At 51.6% G+C, this 20,260-nt stretch overlaps 1 protein-coding gene across 1 annotated transcript in view; it reads left to right on the top strand.

Annotated features, from left to right (window-relative positions):
* Positions 1 to 139: 139 nt before the first annotated feature.
* The window catches only part of HIP1 (huntingtin interacting protein 1), a 44,509-nt gene continuing 24,388 nt past the window's right edge, over positions 140 to 20,260 (top strand). The window contains exon 1 of the mRNA XM_064729462.1: positions 140 to 302. Coding sequence (XP_064585532.1) covers positions 186 to 302 — 117 coding nt within the window. The 5' untranslated portion in view covers positions 140 to 185. The remainder of the gene's footprint in view (positions 303 to 20,260) is intronic.

Below are 20,260 nucleotides of genomic sequence, written 5' to 3'. Positions count from 1 at the left end.
GCCACGCCGGGAACCAATGAGAGCGAGAAATCTCACCAGCGGGCGGAGCTGCGGGTGGAAGGGTGGCGCCCACGGGGCGTGCCCCAGCGTGAGTGGCAGGTGGGCGGGCCAATGGCGCGGGGCCCGCGCGGCGGCGGCGCTGCGCGGGACGGCGGGGCCGGGGCGGTGGCGGGCCCGGGGCAGCCATGGACCGCGTGAGCAGCACTATGAAGCAGGTGTCCAACCCGCTGCCCAAGGTGCTGAGCCGGCGGGCGGGCGGCGGCGGCCTGGAGGCGGAGCGGGAGAGCTTCGAGCGCGCCCAGGTGCGGGCAGGACAGGGCGGGGCGGGTGATGCGAGCGGCGAGGAACCGAAGGTGGCAGCTGAGGGGGCCGGGCCAGGCTGCGGCGCGGTGCGATGGGAATGGTCCGCCGGGTACCTGGGGTGGGTACAGCGGGGCGCGGCCGTGCCGGGCGGGCGGGGTTAGCCAGGGTGGGCGCGGTCAGCCAGGTGAGCCGGGGCGGATACAGCTCCCGTTGCCCAGCAGGTTGGTGCTGGCAGAAGTGGCGGTGCTTGGGCGGGTGGGCGCGTCCGGGCCGGGCGGGCTGGGCTGGCTCCAGTGGGCAGGGCTGACCAGATGGGTGGAGATTGACGGGCGGGGCGGGGCTGGCCCCACCCTCCCGGGAGGGCCGTGGGTCGCAATGGGGGGACAGGGATGGGGACCCCCCGGGCCCCGTGGCTGGGGCTGAATCCTGGCCTTAGAAGAGCACCCGGGGACATCAGGATGCGGTGGCACCCGGGTTGCTCCAGCCCAGCAGTGTCCGCTCATCCTGGCCTCCCCGCCGGCGGAGCTGGGGAACATTCACCCGCTGGCCTGAGCTGCTGGGTCTCCAAGCCCAGCCACAGGCGGGCATCATGCCCAGGACAGTGCCACCCTGTCCTTGGAACCATCCTGAGCACGCATAGCCTGTGTCTTCACTGGCTGGAGGGGACATGGAGTGGCTCTTTGGCCAGTCACCCCACTGGGTTCTGCTCTGGTGGCACTCAGGGACCCCAGGTGTGGACAGGGTCTGTCCCTGCAGGTGGCTCCTGGGAAGAGGCACTGATATGTTGAAAAGCAGACAGAATTTGCTCCTCAGCAGCATCCAGAGTATCTGGATGGGGCCCTTCACTCAGATTGTAGGTGATGGATTGGTGTCCTGCACAAAGGAAAGGTGGCAGCCAAGCTGGAGGGGTGGCAGGAGTGCTTTGGTGGAAAAAGCTGGTGATCTGGGGAAAGGATGTGCTTGGAGCAGCTGGGGATATGCCTGGACAAGGCATGGGGAAGTGAAGAGGGATGGCAGCAGAGGGAGATGGGGACAGCTTGGCTGTGCTCCATGACCAGGGATGGAAAGTACCAGTGAAGCAGAGCTGTCCAGACCTACTGCAGGAGAGGAAGGGAAACTGAGGCAGAAGCAAGGGTAGAAGTGGGACCAGTGGGAGCAGACTTGGATGGGCCCAGCATGGGGACAGCAGGTGAGAGATGGCTTAGGGATGGAATCAACATCAAGGATCATGTCTCAGGAGGTTTTGCAGGAAGAAAACCCACTAGGCTTTGAAGTTGGATGCAGGATCATGTGCAGGGCTCTGCTCACCTTCCTGCTCAGGTTACCTCAGACATCAATTATTTACTCATACTGCTAAAGGTAGGAATGGAACTGGTTTGCTCCTGGAACCTTGTGGCTCCTTGTGTCAGCAGCAGCCCTGTGGGCCTGGAGCTCTTCCAGGCTCCCCCTGCACTCGTGGTTTCCCGGAAGGGGCCGAGTGGAGGGGGCGAGCTGGATTTCATCTTCCTCATCTGATTTCCAGACTGATGACACAGCATGGCCTTGTCTGGCTTTTCCTTCTTCTGTGCTTCAGCTCCACACAATTCCCTTTCTAACTCATTTTCTTTTCCTCATGTTTTTTTGTTTTTTTTTTTTCATAATTCTCTCTCTGCAGTTTACAGAACTTGCCAGGCACCCCTTAGGTCTTGGTCATACAGTTTTTGTCCAACTTCTTCTTTCTGAGGTATTTTTAAGAGAAACTTTGTGGGTTTGGGGTTTTTTCTGTTTGAAAGTGACTTATTTTAAGAAAACTTTCATCTATTAAATGGCTTTAAAATGAAAAATTTCCCTGTGTTTTCAGCAGGTACAGACTCCTTCCCTCCCCTCCAATCATGGCTGTCTCAGGGCAGCAGCACATGCATTGCAAAGCCTATTTTGGGCTAAAAGGGCGGAAAGTGTGTCCAAATGGGTCTTTGGGGAGCCTGAGGAACACCTGCTTGGGTTGGCAGCACCTAATTTCTGTGGTCTGAGCTCAGTCTGGAAGAACAAGAGCACCCTACGAAGCTGTGGTGGTGGTAGGACACCCCCGTAGTGGGGAGGTCTGGTGGTGGTAAACAGGTGCTGGAGTGCTTCCATGGTGAGGGGATGTTTTGATGGTGGAAAGCTTCCATGATGTTCATTACATTGCACAACGACTCTGCCCTGACAGCCTTCATCTGTTGGCTTGCAGACAAACAGGAATAAATTTCCTGGTGGCCTCTCTTCTGCTCCTACAGTTGTTCAAGTATCTTGATTTTCCTGGGAGTGCAAATGTGGGAAACCTGAGGACATGCCCAGATGTGCTGTTCCTTTCATGCTGTCCTTGCTGCCTGCTGGGCAAGAGGAGCTCAGGGAGAACAAGACACAGCCAAGGACTCCCGTCTTCCTTTTCTGTTAATGCTGATGGTTTTCTTAGGAAGTTGAGCAATGGGAACACCAAATCCTGCAGTTCTGCTGCCAACAGGATGAGCTGGGTGCAGCCCTGCCATGGGAGTATGAGTGTTGCAGTGACTGTTCCCACTTTGCTGGTGTTTCATGTGGTGATTCACCATTCATCACCTCAATCTCGGCACAAATCTTTGGGCACAGCAAAGGTCACCAACAGAGGAGAAAAAACACAGAAAGTGAAAATTCTGCCATATTTTAAGATAAATGTTTCTGTTTCATATGGTGTCTAATGTTTGCGTTCCCTCCAAGTTCTCCTGGTTGGATAAAGGGGCATGTCCTGGAGCTGGAGCTCTGCAGGAAAGGTCTTCTTTGTTTGGGGTAGTGCTTGGGATCTTCCCTCCTTGGGACCTTCCTTCCTTCTTCCTCTTTCCACGCTGTAATTGTCCACAGCAGACATCTTTGTGCCATCATGGAGCCAAGGACTGAAATTCCTTCTGTGCTTAACAAGTTGGCAAAGACTGGATGTTCAACAATCAGATGAGCTGAAGTGTTGAGGGTGAAATCAGAGCTGGAAGGACACAGGACTTCAGCAGGGCAGGGATGATGCTCCAGGGGTGATGTCCCAGGCTCTCCTGCTCCTTCACTGATGTTTTGGACTGCCATGGGATATTTCCCTTCATTCCCAGCAGGGCATCAGTGCAGGTGCAACTGCAGACTCCCAGAGGTGGTACATGACATTCCCAAGCAAAGCAGCAGCCGACTCCTGGAAGGCTGGAGGTGTGGAAAGATCCTTACACAGCTCAGCTCTTCCTGCACCAATCTGTTCCTTCTTTTTGTAAACTCATCACTGGATGGGGCAAAAATGCTCTGACATCAAAATTGAGAGAAGTGCCCTTGAAGTTGCAGCAGGACATGCCCTGATCTTTTGTCCTTGTCCTTGTCCCTGCCCTGTGGGTTTTGGGTGGAAGGGAGGCAGCATATTGTGGTGGTGTGTTATCATCTCCTGGGCTGCAAAGTCACCAAATAATTCTCTTGTGTCCCCCATCCTGAGCACTGCTCCAGTGCCCAGCTGAGCTCCATCAGGAGCCATCATGTCCCACACCACTGCAGGCTGCCCTGCCCTGAGTCCGTGCTGTGCCCCAGGGATGAGGACACGAGGTGGAGACAGTGCCTGGAGCTGTGGAGGAGCTGCAGAAATTCCATGTTTGTTTCCCAGAGCTCGTGGCTGCTGGAGCTTTGTACCAGCCAATGAGGCTGCATGGCCAGCATGGTCTCTGCCATAGGGACAATTCCAAGGGTGGTCCATCCTGACAAGGGTGAGGGTTGGGAGGAGACACTTCTTTAAAATTTCTGCTGAAAATCTAAACATCTTACATTTTAGGTTCTTTGGCTGCAGTTTTTTTTCTGGGAAATTCAGGGAGTAGCAAAGGGGAACAGACACCACTTGGACTGCCCACAGGTGCCACTACCTCTGGCACATTTACACACTGGGTCCTTAGGACTGTGTGCAACAATAAAAGCAATTGATGACTCAGAAATTACCCTGCAAAGACATATTTGCAGCAGAAGGTGATTGCTGGCAACGTCTCCTCTCCTGCCATCAGAGTGCCCAGGGTGGTGCTGGGGATATCAGACCCTCCTGCTCAGGATTTCCCAGTGGGAAAGTGTGGCATTTCCATGTCAGGGAGATGCAAAACTCTGAATGCAGCTGATGCTACATCTCCTCAGGAAGGTTTTAATGTCCTTAGTATGAGCCATCCCTCAGTCGCTGCAAAGCTGGTTTGCTCCCTACCTTGCTGCTGGAGGAGCCTTCTCTAAAACCAGATACAGAGAGATGATGCAAAAGAAAAAGTATTAGGTGCAAATAAAATGGATTTTTTTTCTTCCCTCAGTGTCAGTTAATAAATCCTTTTGATATGTGATCCCAACTTTTTCACAGCCAAATGCAGGTTAAAAGCAGCTTTGTGCCCATCCTGTCCCTGCCATGGGCTGTGCCACCTCTGGACTGCCATCACAGCCCCATTAATGCAATTCATCCTTTTCTCCCATCATTCTTATAAGTGGGAATATGGTCCTGTGTCTTCCAAACACAGCAACCCAGCTGATTTCAGATCAGACCCAGCTCGGTCCAACTCACAGTTGCAAAGGAAATACCATTTACTACTGAAAAAAACCCAATTTTTGTGGTTCAGATGCTGCAACCACCAGCAGTTTTGCCAAGAAATTCAGTTCTTACACAGGAAATGAGGCTCCTTTCAAAGCACCAGAGTGGGGCTATATATATACAGCCTCTCTGAAAAGATATTTAAAGAAACATATTGACACTAGCAAGAACAGGAAAAAATAGCTCCTGGCTGTGGGGAGTGAGGGCTGATGGCAGCTGAGCCCATCCTGGGGGAGTGGGTGGTGCAGGGAATTCATTCATGGCCCTTTCATCTCCAGGAAAAGGAACTCCTGGGGTTGGTGCTGTGTGAACCCCCGTGCTTTTGGTCTCCTGGCTTTTACTAGGAACTAGAGGTGCTGGGGATTGAATGCAACTTCAGCAGTGAGGTAATGAGTCATCTTGTCTCTTTTCAGAGAGTCCCTCTTAGAAACTTATTTCCATCCCCAGGGAAAGAAAATAGTTTGCCTTGTACCAGATATGGGGCTGCTTTTCTCATTAGTACATGCAGGGATGGAGGAGTTTAGGAGGTTTTTTTTAGATATAGAAATATCTATTTTAGATGCAGAAATATCTGAGTTTTTTAATGTGGGGATTGATTCCAGAAGCAGCTAAGCCTCAGGAGGATGAATAGATTTGGTGCTGAAAGTACTGCCGCTGAGTCCAGGAGCTTCTGTAGCTGGGAAAACATGATGGTTTTGGACCACCAGGTGGCAAGGGGGGACCTTGCCCTGAATTGCACCAGAGGCTGAGTTGGAAGATGGGGATGCTGGGGGATGTTGCTGCCCCAAAAACCCCTTTCCCTCTCATTCAACATGTATTTCCCCACCAAGGATGTCCTGTGGTAGGGTTGCAGGGGGTTTCTTGCCCTCTGAAATGTATCCAGTTTAACTCCATCCATCTGCAGAGCTGAAGAGAAACAGCCAGGAAAGCAGAGTTTTCACTAAATTCCCTATCAGAGGACTGAGTGTGGTCCCCTCTGCTGCCCCTGGCCATGACCCAAGTCCAGCAGTTGGGAAGGGCATGTAGGATGTGGGCATCTGTCATGAGGAGGGGGTGACTCATGCCAGCTTTGCTCTCCCAGAAGAAAAAACCTCTGAATAGGGGCTGGAGCTGCACGAGGGACAATTTTGGCTGAAAGATTGAGAATCCAAGGATGGGGAAAAGGTGCCCATTGCAGCCCATTGCATCATCCCATGTACGTGCCATGCGGCCGGGATGAGCATCACCTGCTCCAGCACTGTCTGGCACATGGCACTGCAGCACAAGCTCCAGCACCTGGGTTCTGTGCTCATCCTCATCCCATCACCCTCTGCTGGCTCTTTACCCTCTGGACCTGGGACAGAGGGTCAGCAGCTGGGACTCATACAGCAGCATGAGGGCTGGAGGAAGGGCTGGATCCTGGCCCTCATCCCTGCCACCAGCTTGGCTGATTTATTTTGCAGTCACCAAATAAGAAAACTTTCTGGGGACAGCCTGTTCCCTGGGTGAAATAGGGGAAATAGCAGGAATAGGCAGCACAGCCGGTGCTTTAGCCCGGATGTGCAAGTCCAGCCCACAGCTGGAATACATGGTGTGCTGTTCCAGGCTAATCACAGGGCAGACTAAATTATCCCAGTCCACTGTAGAAAGGTGAATTATTCTCTCAAAGGTGTACACAGACACTGAATAGTTTATTATGGACTCACCGAGAGGGTTGGGTTGGGCACCTCTAAAGTTCAGCTACCATGGGCAGGGACACCTTCCTAGACTAGGTGCTCCAAGAGAGAGACCAGGTTGCTCCAAGTCCTGTCCAGCCTGGCTTTGGACAATTCCAGAAATTAAAGTCGAGCTGTTGGAGTGAGTCCAGAGGAAGCCACAAAGATGTGCTGGGGCCTGGAGCCCCTCTGCTCTGGAGACAGGCTGAGACAGATTAGAGTGTTCACCTGGAGAAAAGAAGGCTCTGGGGAGATGTTAGAGCCCCTCCAGTGCCTAAAGGATCTCCAGGAGAGCTGGAGAGAGACTTTGGAGATGGGGCTGGAGTGACAGGACAGGGGGAATGGCTTCAGAAAGACAGAGGGTGGATGGATATGGGATTCTGGGAAGAATTCCTGGCTGTGTGGGTGCTGAGGCCTTGGCACAGGTTGCCCAGAGAAGCTGTGTCTGCCCCATCCCTGGAAATGTCTAAGGCCAGGTTGGATGGCACTTGGAGCAGCCTGGTCATCTTTCTAGTGGAAGGTGTCCCTGCCCATGGCTGGGGGTAGAACTGGGTGATCTTTAAGGTCCTCTCCAACCCAAACCCCTCCAGTATTCTGTGCTATGTGAGTTCACGCTTTCCTTGTGCTCTTTAGGCCCAGTGGGCCATGACTGCTGAGCTCTCCCCACTGATGCCATCCCCTGTTTTCTGGGCTCTTAGGAGGAGAGGGGCCAATTCCTGGGTCTCCCTGGGGTTCTGGCACAAGCACCTTGTAAGACAGTTTGCACTTACGAAACCCTGTGTTCTTGTTCACTTCCATGACAACATGGAAAAAAACTATTTTCCAACCAGCATCTACTAATTCAAATAAAGCACAATGCCACTCAAGAGTGCTGAGCTGCTCACATCTGTCTTTTATTCCAATAAAAGAGACAAATGGTGACAATAAGCAGCAAGTCTTCAGGCTGGCCCTGCTGAAAGAGGCCACTTCTCCCAAAGGGTCCCTTTCTCTGATGGAAGCTTCCTCTTTCCTGCATGGCAAGCACTTAGCACAAGAGGACTAAACACCCACCAGGGAGGGGCACAGGCTGATAGTATTAAACTGGGATTTAGTGTCATCACACGTGTAGGAATGTGTTTTTTTGTTGATGGAGTGATAAAATTATTTTTTGTTTTTTAAAAAAGGAAAAAAGTTTAAAAGTTTTTCTTTTTAATTAGGGAGAAAGATACTTCATAAAGCTTTAGGGTCTTTTCTTCAAACTTAAAGATAGTTAATTGGACAGAAACTGAGAAAGAAACAGAAAAGGTCTCACTTAAGTAATTTATTAGAAAAAGAAGATAACAAAAAGAAATAATTGTTATTATGAGGTGTTTTATTAGGAGTAAGAGCTTTTTGTCTTAGTTTTTTTTTTTTTTTTGTAAAGAGTTTTGTTATTTTGCTTTTTGTTAAAACTTTTTTGTTTTCAACACTGCCACAGAAGCCATCCTGCTAATTTTATGCCATCTGAAGTAGCTGAGCTATCTTGAGTGTGATATAAATCTCCAAGAGCTTATAAGACCTGGCTTGAAAACACCCCTATATCACACACAAAGCTGGCTACCAGTCAGACTAGGTAAAAATAGCATCTAAAATTGTGGAAGTCTGGGAATAAAGTAGCTACAGCTCAGCAGAGTTTTATTAGTTTGCTCCACTGCCAAGCAACAAAGGATCTTCTTCACCTCAAGATTTGAGTATGGCACATTGGGGCAAGCCAGGTCCCCTTGAACCTGAGTTTCATGGCCAAACCCTCAAACCAGCCTGGCAACCTCCCTATGAGCTGAGTACAGCTAGAGCAACTCTGGAGCTGCCTGATTCCTCAGTCCATGATGTTCCCAGCCCCTGGACTGGTACTTTCTGCATTGGTGGGAACAAATGTACCTTTTTGTTGGAGCACCAAACTTTCACAGCCAAGAGGCAGGAGGGGGTCAATGAGTGAGTGCCGAGCATGTGGAGGGCACAGGCTCCAGGACAAAGCTGATGGACATTCCCAGCCCAGCCCATGGTTGGGACTGACACCCTGTGTTGGCCTGAGGATGCTGTTGGAAGCCGTGGCCAGGGTCTGATTCTGCAGCAGATCCAGAGCTGATCCCATCGTCATCACACAGCAACAGCCACAACCAACCCTTAGGGCAGGCTCTCCATTGGGGTGAGGCTTGTCAGGCTGGAGCAGTGTCCACCAAAGAAGGGACTGAGATTCTGCAGTTTGAAAAGGCAGCTCCTTGTGCTAAGAGACTGTTCTAAAACATTGGGGTTAGGCTGGAAGATCTTTAAAGATCATCTGGTCCCAATCCCCTGCCGTGGGCAGAGACATCTTTCTCCAGGATCAGGCACCTGGGCACAGGAAGGCTCTTTTAGCTGCTGAAAAGAGCATTTGGCATCTTCTGCACAAACCAGATATGGCCCTTAGATCCCCAGCCTGATCCTGGTGGAATCACAGTTCATCCACAACCTCTGCATCCTACCTCTAAATGAACTAAATGCAACCTCTGCATCCCACTGAATAAAGCATGGATCAGCACTCTGGCATCTCCATGGGCTTGGCAGCAGGCCACACTGGTGCTGGCCCTCACCTTGCTGATCCATGGGCATCACAGAATCCTTTGGATTGGGAAACACCTCCAAGGTCATCAAGTGCAGTCTGTGACTGATTCCTACTTTGTCACCCAGCCCAGAGCTCTGCATGCCGTATCCAGTCATTCCTTAGACACCTCCAGGGGTGAGTACTCCACCAACTCTCTGGGAAGCCCTTTCCAATGCTGGACAATGCTTTCTGTGAAGAAATTCCTTCTGATGTCCAACCTGAACCTCTCCTGGTTCAGCTTGAGGCAATGCCCTCTTGTCCCATCTGTTGTCCCTCTCATCCTGAACCATGGTTACCAAGTGTGCCAGCTTTAGGTTGCTCCATATGATCTACCCAGTCCAGCTCTACAACCCTTGGAACTGCTCAGGAGGAAGGTCCCACAGCACCAATTAGTGGTGTGAGGACATCTTCTGAGGTCTTAAGGGAATGCTGAAGTAGTGGCAGAGGAAGACTTTGACTTTCTGGGTGTTGAAGAAGTCAGTGTGGGCTGGGAATGGCTATGCCAGAAGAGATGCTTCTTATGCACTATGTCAGTGAAGCTACTGAAGAACTCATCTCTCGGGGTAGTACTGTTCCCAGTCAGTGACCTGATGGTGTTTTTCCAGCCAGGAATGTTTTGTGCACTTTACTAATGGGAATGAAATGTTCCAACAGTCTGCAAGGTTTGGCTGCTTCTGCAGAGGTAAATACTTGTCTGGAGAAGGCAAAGGTGGGTATTCCTGAGTCTGCTGAATTTTATGGTCCCCTGGAACTCACATAGTCCCTCCTGTCCTGCTGGGATTCATGGAGCAGGTGGGGCTGTTAACCCTTTCAGCAGCCTGGGGAAAGGGGAGCTGTGTTTTGGTGGAGCTCCTTCCGCCCTGTGATCCCAGGGGACACTCCATGCTCTGTCCCTGCTCACCATGGTACCTTTGATCCTTCCCAAGCACAAGGAACCCAGAATTGTGTTGGGGTGATGGATGGGGCCAGTCCTAGACCTTCTCCTCACACAGGAGGGGTGACAGGTGGTGGGGTGCCTTGGGACACGGCACAGACAACATTTTGGGTGGGATCCAGCCTGGAATTTCTGCTGTGCCCCACAGCTTTCCTTCCTTGGGGGTGCCTCAAGAGGTGGGTTGAGCAAGACCCTCTCCTGGCTTTACTCATGTCCTCAACAGGAGGGCAAACTGCTCCCTTGTTTGTTGTCCTGGCTCTTGCCATCCCACTCCAGCTCTTTTTATAGCTCGAGAAGAAGTGCCTTGAATTTCTGAGTCGTCTTGGAGGCCAAGCACACAGGGAGGAGTTGCAGCTGGAAATAGGGCTGCTCTCTGCTCCTGCATTCCAGATTTTTTATTTTTTTAGCTGAAATGTCCAAATTTGAAGAGTCCCATTGCCACAGGCAGAGAACTGGGAACCATCCACATTTTTTCCATTCACGCTGGATCCTCTTCCTCCCTTGCCTTATTTCCAGTGCCCTCACACCAGCCACTGAGCCCCCTTGGGATGATTTTCCCAGCAAATGGGGTCTGTCATCCCTGTCTGTGTTTTCTGTGACCCCTCAGATTTTACCTTTCAACACAGCTGGTTTGGCAGGAGAGCTCCCTGAGCAATTGGTAGTGTCCAGGGGGTGGAGGAGCAATCAGGTACCAGCCAAAGCTTCTGAATGGTGAGCAAAGAGCTCAGACTAAATATCCAGCAATTTCTGCCTATGGGGAGGGAAGCAAAGCTTTGGCAGCAGCACAGACACAAATAAACCAGAGAAAATGAAAGAGGAGAAATCGTTGGACAAAACCTGTGGTTTCCAGCCCATTATTGTCTGGGATTTTTGCTGTGGTGCTATGCTAGGGCAGGGGCACGTGGACAGAGCTGTGCTGGCACAGCATCCCCAGCATCCTGGGGTCGGCTCCTCTCTCCCATAGCAGCAGAGTATAATTAACTGTGTCTCATCTAGACTTTTCCATTAATCCCTTAATATCTGCATACCAATGTGGGGCACACCCTAGCTGCAGTCTCCCCTTCGAGAGTTCTTTTAGCACAGAACCACTTTGGTTGCCTGCTGCCCCTTGTCTGTCAGCCTCCAGAGTGCCGTGTGTGTGCACCAGTGTCTCTGTGAGCTGGGAATGGGGTATGCCAGGGAAAAATAGATCTGGGATCAAATCTGAAACCAATCTTTTTTCTAATCAGCCATCACATGGAAAAGACAATTAGCCAGTGTCTCCATTAGATTTTTTATAATTTTAACCCTTTTCCCTCCTTTTCTGTGGCATTCACTAACTCTGGGAGTAGTTGCAATCCAACTTCTCTTCCCATCAGCAGGAAAAAGAAACTTTTCACGTGGTGGGAATACTAAGAACTATGGGTTCCCATCAGAGGGGTAAAGTCCGTCAGGCCCTTTCATTGGATAATAAGCAAATTTTGGGTACCCATTCCCAGCACCTCCAAGGGATTCTTTATTTCCAGGTGCAGCAGGAAGTGCTGTGATTTCTGCTTGGGGAAATAGCAAGCATCTCATGAACAGGGTGTGTAGCCGTGGTTGAAGTCTTCTGCTTCTTTTTCCCATGGGTATTTCCATCTTTCCCAGCCCTGGAGGGAAGGATGGTGCTCATCTCCTTCCACAGTAATCCCCAGCTGGTCCCACAGCCTGGGTGTTTCAGGACCTGGATGTCTCTGGGTTGTTTCTGATAATATCATACAGCAGATTTCTTGCACATTTTTTCTTTATTTATCTTGAAACGTGAAAAAAAAAAAAAAAAGTCCTGATTCCCGGAATGTCATTGGAGCACAAAGGATTTTCTCCACAGAAGAAACTGCTGCACTACTGGGTGCAGTTCCCACAGTGCTGGGGCTGGTGCCTGGCTTAGCCATCCATCACCTTCCACTCTGATTCCTGTGGCTTTTGTGTCCCGGGAGCCGTGTCCCTGTGTCACTGCGCCCAACCCTGTCACCTCCCTGTGCAGTGTGTGTCCAGCAGGAGGATGTGCCAGTGCGGGTGGGGACTGAGCTGGGGGTATGAGCACCAGCGTGTCCTGGGCTGGGCTGGCCTCACCTTGCAGCGCCTGACAGCTGCTGAATTGCTGGAAAAGATGGAAATTGGGTCTGTTTAGTGTCTCTCAGAGCCAATTCCTCGTGTTTGGGTGTCCCATATGCGCCTCTGCCAGTGTCAATGGTATTGTGTGTGCTCCTGTGATTTGCATTCCAGAGCAGAGATTTCCCTCCCACATTAAACCCCCTGTTTTCCTGGAATGACATGGAAATCCTGGGACTGCCCTTCCCTCTGCCCTGATGAACTCTAGCAGGGACATCCCTGAGGTGCAGAGCCCTTCAGGCACCCCTCTCCCACCTTCATCCTTGTGTGGAAGATCCTGCTCATAAGGGCCAGAGGAGGCAGGGAACACAGTGGCAGGCACAGCCGTCCATGCCCAGCCCATTCCACTGTGGAATTATACATGGGGGTGCCCCCCATGCCACAGGGAACCAGTGGCTCCCAGCACAGGGGCCGTCCCCTGCTGCCAGAAAAGCTCCCGACAGAACTGCTTCTTGTAATCTCTGCTTATTCCAAGTGCCTCCCATCCGTTTTCCCAATGCTTCCAGTAGGCACAGGCATGTTTTCCACACCCAGAGCTGGGTTTCATGCTCTTAGTGCCCCTCCAGCCTCGGTACTGGGGCTGGCCGGAGCAGAACAGTGCAACCCTTCTCCTTGGACTGGGTGAGCCTAAGGGTATGCTGGCAGTGCTCCAGCCAGTGGTGTTTATTTCCACACAAGGAAAATGAAATATTTATATGTCAGGAAGGGATTTTGCAGCCTTTTTCATGGAATCATTCCTGCTATTCCCTCCTCAATCATCTCACACAGGCAGCAATTACACATGAAACACAGTTTCCTTTATGTGTCGGGTTTTTTCCACCTTGGGCTCCACCCGGGTCGCAGCAAAGATCCCTTCTCCAGCCCTGCCAGCTCCCCAGGCCCTTCTGAACCTTCTACCAGGGGACAGGCAGCTTGCCAGGTGCTCTCAGTTATGAGCCTCCTGCAGGAGCATCACCTGTGCAGGAGCAGCCACAGGCACTGCAGAGATGTTGGATGTGGGAGCAGGGACTACTAAAAGAGTGCAAGGAATGCTTGAACTTGCATAGCAGAGAATCCTGGAGTGGTTTGGGTTGAAAGGAACCTTAAAGACCATCTCACCCCACTCCTTGCCGTGGGCAGGGACACCTTCCACTAGAGCGGATTGCTCCAATCTCTACCCAGCCTGGCCCTGGACACTGCCAGGAGTGGGGCAGACACAGCTTCTCTGGGCAACGAGTGGCAGGGCCAAAACACACTCATAGGGAAGAATTTCTTCCCAATATCCTATGTATCCCTGCCCTCTGGTAGTGGGAAGCCACTCCCCCTTGTCTTGTCACTCCAGGCCTTTGTCCAAAGTCCTTCTCCAGCTCTCTTGGAGCCCCTTTAGGCAGAGGAAGGGGCTCTAAGGTCTCCCTAGAGCCTTCTGCAAGTGAATATCCCAAGGTATTCCAGCCTGGCTCCAAAGCTGAGGGGCTCCAGCCCTCAAGGTTCACCCATGGAGTTTCATCCTGGCACTGGTGCATATGAGGGAATGCTGGGCAGGGAATTTACTGTGTCATTTTTATCTGTCATTTGGGCACCTATTTGCTCCAACATTTCCCCCTTGGCCTGAACTGGGCACCACAGTCCTGCTGGGTCTGCTGGGAGGGAGAGCAGCTCTTGGCCCCTCTGCAAACCCACAGCTCTCCAGAGCCCATGACTCCAAGGCCTGTTGGGGAGGAGCTGGTTGGGACACGGGGTGCTGGACGGGGTCTCGGTAATGGAGTGGGGGGAGAGCGCTGGGAAGTGGCCTCTGGTGCCAAAGCAAGCAGCCAAACCTGTGGGAGCACTAGGAGGAGGCAGCATTGCTGTGGGCCAGCATTGCTTGCTGTGCTCTGACCTCCCCCTGCAACCACACAGCACATAAATAGGACAAGCTCAGGGCTGGAAAGTGTCCCCAGGCTAGATGTATATTGCATATTTCCTATAAATACCTCAACTGCTGCCTATTAGCCAGAGGCAGGCCCAGCACCCACATCCCCCCCATAGCCCCAGCACTGCTGAGGGGGCTGCAGACAGGGGCTGGCCAGAGGCTGGCCTTGTAGGACGTGGTCTGGTGCAGGGAAAACACATGCTGTGGCATTTCCCAACCTATTGCATCCAGTGGTTTTACTTCAGGCGAGTTTGTTCCCCTTTTGCTACACATCTGCAACAAAACCGCTCACATTTAGGACTTGTGAGAGATGCTGAGGTGTGTGTGCCTGTACTGGAGCATCCACACAGCCTCCTGCTCCCTTGTCAGGGTTCACAGGGATATAAAGCTCAGCAGAAGGTGGAGGAAGCTCCTGGGAAGTGGTTATGGGCTGGGCACTGAGCTGAGCACCACACTTGGCATTGCCAGGCTCTGCTGTTTCAATTCAAGGGGCAACCAAAAGCAGATAATTAAAGTGATTCCTCTGATGGGGCAATGGAGGGATCACCTAAGGCAAATGTTTGGAGATTCCCAAGGGCCTCACTATGCTTTGGGGGAGGGAGGGAGGCACCTGAGGGCAGACACTGAATGTGTTTTGGCACTGTGCTTCGTGTGAAGCCTCAGCTCCCCACTTATGAAGTCTCCAGGGCAGAACTTGGCAACTTTAAAAGGAAATGAGTGGGAGATGTGTTTTATGGCTTCAAACTGAAAGAGAGTAGGTTTGGATTGGGTATTAGGGAGGAATTCTTCCTTGCAAGGGTGGTTGCCCAGAAAAGCTGTGGCTGCCCCATCCCTGGAAGTGTCCAAGACCCGGTTGGATGTGGCTTGGAGCAGCCTGGGACAGTGGAAAGTGTCCCTGCCTATGGCAGGGGTGGAATGAAATGGGCTTTAAGGTCCCTTCCAACCCAAATCCCTCTGGAATTCTGTGATTTATTAACCATCTTCTGAGTCACTGGTGACACTGATACAAGTATGGAAGGGCTGCAATTAGAGAAAGGAGGACAAAGTTGGGGGTTGTTGATGGGTGGACTCATGGCTGGGGGTAAACATCCCCATGGATGGGGAGAGCTTTAACCTTTGGGGCTTGCAGGGTGGTGGGTGATATTGGAGCTCCAGTCCACTGGAGCCCAGGGAGCCCTGAGGGTCAGATGTGGCAGGATGAGCCAGTTCCTGCTGCAGCTGTCTTCTTTGCTGACCCTGCTTCCTTCTTCTGGGCGTTGGCTCATCTCAGTGGTGCCAGCGTGAGGCAAGAAGGAAGTGACACCACAGCAGAGCAATGTGTGTGTGCAAAGGAAGAGTCAGCCTGGGGTTCCTAGGAGGGTTCCCAGATAACCTGCATGTAGGGATGGGGCTGCAGGGGACCCAGGAGGCATCTGCAACGGGGAGCAAGTTGTCACATAGAGCTGGAGTGTGCAGGTTTACATCCCACTGCTTGATTCACCTTTACCTCCCTCATGGTTGAGCATTCCTTCCCCATCTCTAACCTGACTCCATCCTTCTTCAGTTTAACATCATTGTCCTGTGCTGGGACCCCAGAGGTGCAGGCAGCTCCAGGGGGGTCTCAGAAGATGCTTGGCTTTTTGGGCTGCCAGCACACACGGCTGGATCATGTCCCATTTGTCACCTACCAGAATCCCCCAGTCCTCTACAGGGTCATATCCATCCATCCATCCATCCATCCATCCATCCATCCATCCATCCATCCATTTATGAAATCAATGATGGCAGAATACACTGAATCCTGAATCACTATGGAATCAGTGGATCCAGGATATGGAAGTCCTGCAACTAGAGACGAGAGGACAACGTTGGGGGCCATTGATGGGAGTTAATGGCCCTGTGGGTGGAGAGAGATGCTGAGGGTGTTTATCCTCCCAGACTTCTGGGGTCCCTGCAGAGCTCCCTAGTCTATGCTGGCACTGGGGATCGCCCTGGCCCAGGTCCATGATCTTGGCCTTGGCCTGACTGAACCTCATGAGGCTCCCATGGACATACTGCTCCAGCCTGTCTAGCTCCCTCTGAGGCCCTCCCTTCCCTCCAGCCCATTGATGCACCACTCAGATCAGTCTCATCCTTTCTATGGGTTCCCAGCCCTACACACCAGGTAGGAAACAGGAGTTTCATCTGCCTCTGGTTTGCAGCATTGTCAGGAGCTGGAAGCAGCAAGGGGGAGGATGTTTCTTATCCCATCCCACCTCTCTCTTTCCCTCTTGCATTTTTAATCCTGTTGGCATTGTATTGCTGCTCTCTGAGCTTCTGCTTACCTTGTAGCAGCCCCACTGAGCCGTGTTCCAGAGGGCTGTGTGATTGCTGTAACACCAACAAGGATGGATTGAACAGTGAACAGGGAGCTAAAAATACCAAATGATCAATAATGGCACCATGAACCTGGCTTTTTTGTTTGGTTGGTTGGTTTGGGGGGGGGGGGGGTTGGGTTTTTTTTTTGTTTGTTTGCTTGTTTGTTTGTTTGTATTTTTTCAAGAAAATCTCTATATTGACAGCCCAACTAAGCGGCTTCCTGTAAAGGTGGGAGGGATAATGGAGCTTGGCTCCCTGCTGGGCTAGCAGCAGCTTCACCCACACCTCTCTCTCCATGGCCCTGGGAGCCCTTCTGGATCTCCTGCCTGGGGGGATGTGGAAGGACTGCTCTCCTCCCTGCTTTCCATGCTGGTCTAGTCGTGGTGAGCAGCTGGGGGAGCTTGGTGCTGAAATATCCCCTGGCACTCCATGCCAGCACAGCCCTGGGCACAGCCAACGGCCCTGGCCCTGTGCCTGCTTCAGCCTGATCTGCTTTTTCCTCTCACTTTCACATGTCCAGGAAACTACAGCATTACATGGATTTGAAAATGGCCTTGAGCTTTTTAAGCACTGCTCCCAAGCAGATATTTTTCCTAAATAAGGATTTGCAAAGGTATTTGGGCATTAGCTGGCCAGGGGGATTTCCAGAAGTGTTGGAGCAGCCAAATACCCCTTAAATCTGCCTCTATGCAGTGCAGGGTTGGGGCTGGAAATAGCAGGTTCACCAAGACTGTGACCATTTGGGGACATTTTTTACATCAGCAGTGTCAGCATGAGGGTTTTCCAAAGGTTGTTCATTGATGGATCTCTTTGGAAAATCACAGTGGGCTGCGCCCTGAGGGATCTGGCTGTACTGCAGTATCTGAGTCGAGAGAAACTCATCACACCTCCAGCTCCTGCCAGTACTGTTCCATCCCTGTATCCTGACTAATCCATGATGTGGTGCTGGCAGTAGGGAGCATGCCTGGTGCATGTCTTGGCTCTGTTTTGAAAAGACCTGGAACAGTGCAGAAAAGCAAATCCATGTTACAGTGTTCTAACATCCCACTCAGAGGGAAAACTCAACTTGCTGTCACCACATTGGTGCAATGGCTTTTTTCCCCACTAAGTCCCACTATCCCAAACACCCCCAGTGCCCAGCATTCACCCCCTGCCCCTAAAATGGAAGCTCCTTGCACAGCCAGTGCTGGTCGTCCAGCTCCAAGGACCAGACACCAAACCCAGCCTAACCCAGCCACCGCAGGGAGTGCTCCAGGGCTGAAAAGCTGCTGGAAAAAACTAAAACCTGAAAAAAAACAGACAATAAATAGTTTTCCAAGTGCTTGGTGGTTTTCCCAGTGAACCTGCTAGTCTCCCTAGAGCTCTGAAAATGCCAGGATCCTGGAGCTCCCATATCACAACAATGCTTCAGCAGCACTGGGCAGGTGTAAGCCGTGGAGCAGGATTAGTTTATTGTGAGCTGGGGAGGTGGGTTTAAACTGCTGCTACACTGGAAAAAATGGGAAAAAATACCATTCTCTGAGGAAAATGAATTTAGGAGTCTGAATCCAAGGAGTTGGTTGAGGCCTGATTTGGTTCCTTCCCTTGGGGAAGACTTGGGAAATACAGAGAGATCAAGAAGGAGCAACAGATATTATTAGTCATCTAGGAGGGAGGCGGCTGCAGAGGAAGATGGTTTTTAGTGGAGTATTTTTAGACCTGGTAAAATGAACAGAAGGAGAGGAAAAAAGAGGGAAGGAGACCTTTGAGAGGCACGTAAATGCTCCCTGGAGCAGCTTGGCCCAGGCTTCCCACTCTCATCCTGAGCATCAGCTCAGGCAGAGATTTGCTCCAACAGAAATCAGAGATGTAAAAGCCAAAGCCTTAGGGAGCATTCTGAGGAGCCTCTCTAGGATGCAATAACAAAAGGCCACACTTGCTGAGACATTTTACCCTAATTCCCATCATTTCAATGAGAGGTGATTACTGAAATAGAGTTTAAAAACTGCTTGCAGAGCCTCCAGCAGGTGGGGGAAAATGCTGAATGTCTCTTCTTTTTTCATCCATCATGATCCAGGCCACACATCCCATCCTGGAAGCGGGCAGGAGAGTCACAGAGCTGCAGGAGGGTGGAGGGTGCTTCCAGGGTGGGGAAAAGGGACTTGCAGTGAAGCACCCAGGGAGATTCAGCGCTGCCAGGGGGAGAGGAAGGACCTGCAGCTCTCCAGATCAGACTGGAGGATGATGAATGAAGGCTCTCAGAGGACAGGGTGAAGCAAGGAGCTGCCTCCCTCCTGGTTCTTCAGGGAAGCAGCCCTCACTTTGCCTTCCCTCTTCCCTGTGGGAAAGGCTCCTTCCTACCCCGGAGGAGGCAGTGCCTGTGATGCCCTGCAGTTGTGCAGCAGCCCCATCAGTGCATCCCTCCTAATTCCCTCCATCCCACCTGGAGAGACTTGCTAGGGCCTCTGCAAGTGGATCCCAAATTGTTCATATAGGATGCAGCCCTGGAGAGATTTGCTGGAGCCTGGGATGAAGTGTGTGGGTTTGCACATCTGACTGGGATACTCTGTGTATCCCCTGCTCTTCATGAGAGCGCCTGGGAATAACCCAAGAGCACCCTGGGGCCAGGAATGCCTCTTCACCCTTGTGTCCTCACAGTGATACAGTGAACTGCAGCAAGGAACCCCCTTGGGAAGAGCATGAAATTCCTTCCACCTCAGTGGATCCCTGAAGTGGGATTTATCCCCATAGGCTGCACCAGCCTTTCTTGAGCCCTGGATTGGTTGGGTGCTGTCATTCCTGCTTGGTGCTTCCAGCTTTCCTGGCTTCTCTGAAACTGGGGTTTCCCTTTGCTCTGAGGACCCCTCCAAAATTGCTTTTAAGTTAATTTCCAGATTTTCTCCTCGAGCTGCCTTGGCTCTGATTTTTGCTCCCTGGCTGAAGCCCCTCCCATGTTGTGAAGCCAGGTGGATTTGGAGCTCTCTGCCTTTGCCCAAAGTGCATCCTGGTGGTATCCAAGCTCTGGACTTTGCCAGCTGGAGCAGCTCAGCCATGAGGAACCACACTGCAGCTGTGGCCTCAAATACTTGGTTGTCCTGGCTCTGCAGGAGTCCCTGGATACCTTCCCCCTGAGCTGAGCACTTTGTTCAGAGGGGAGCTGGTCTGGAAGCTTGATTTGGAAGAATAAGCTTAGTGATGATTAGCTGATTTTAATTTGGGGGATTGAGCAGGAGTGCTGGGAGCACAAAGCCTGTGAGTGGGGGGTGGGCAGTCTGGCATGGTTGCAACCAGGTTCCAGTGGCATTACAGCATGTCACCGGAAGCTCTGAAAAACTGGATTTATCCTACTTATTATTTCAGAGGCTATTTTTCATGCAGGTGGCATTGTAGAGAAAGTCCCATCTATCCTGTGCATGTGGGAGGGACTGGGTTTAGTCTAGATCCTCTTTGGTTTTGGCTGTGCTCTTTGCATACCTGCCTTAAGGTCTCTTCATGCAAATGAGCCATTAATACTTAACGACCAAGTGCTAATTGCAGCACTGTGGCCTCTGGAAGCTGTGGCTTGGCTTCTCTGTGACTTTGGAGATGGTGCCCTGGAAATTCTGGACTGCACCTCCAGCATATCCTGGGGCAGCAGGCAGCAGGGGTCGTGGCACTAAGTTCAGAGCAATGCTAAACCCAGCTAAGGGGAAATCAATTAATTCCACGATCCCTTTAAGCTGGGGGAACACTATACTGGGAGGTGGGCTGTTAGTGAGGATCCAGGCTCTCACTTTTCATGTTGAGAACACAGCTGAGAGTCACTCGCTGTGGGGCTTCACTG

This window comes from Zonotrichia leucophrys, chromosome 19, assembly GCF_028769735.1.
Source record: "Zonotrichia leucophrys gambelii isolate GWCS_2022_RI chromosome 19, RI_Zleu_2.0, whole genome shotgun sequence".
Classification (NCBI taxonomy): Eukaryota; Metazoa; Chordata; class Aves; order Passeriformes; family Passerellidae; genus Zonotrichia; species Zonotrichia leucophrys.
Note: the sequence above shows the minus strand (reverse complement) of the source record. Positions and strands in the feature narration are given on the sequence as shown.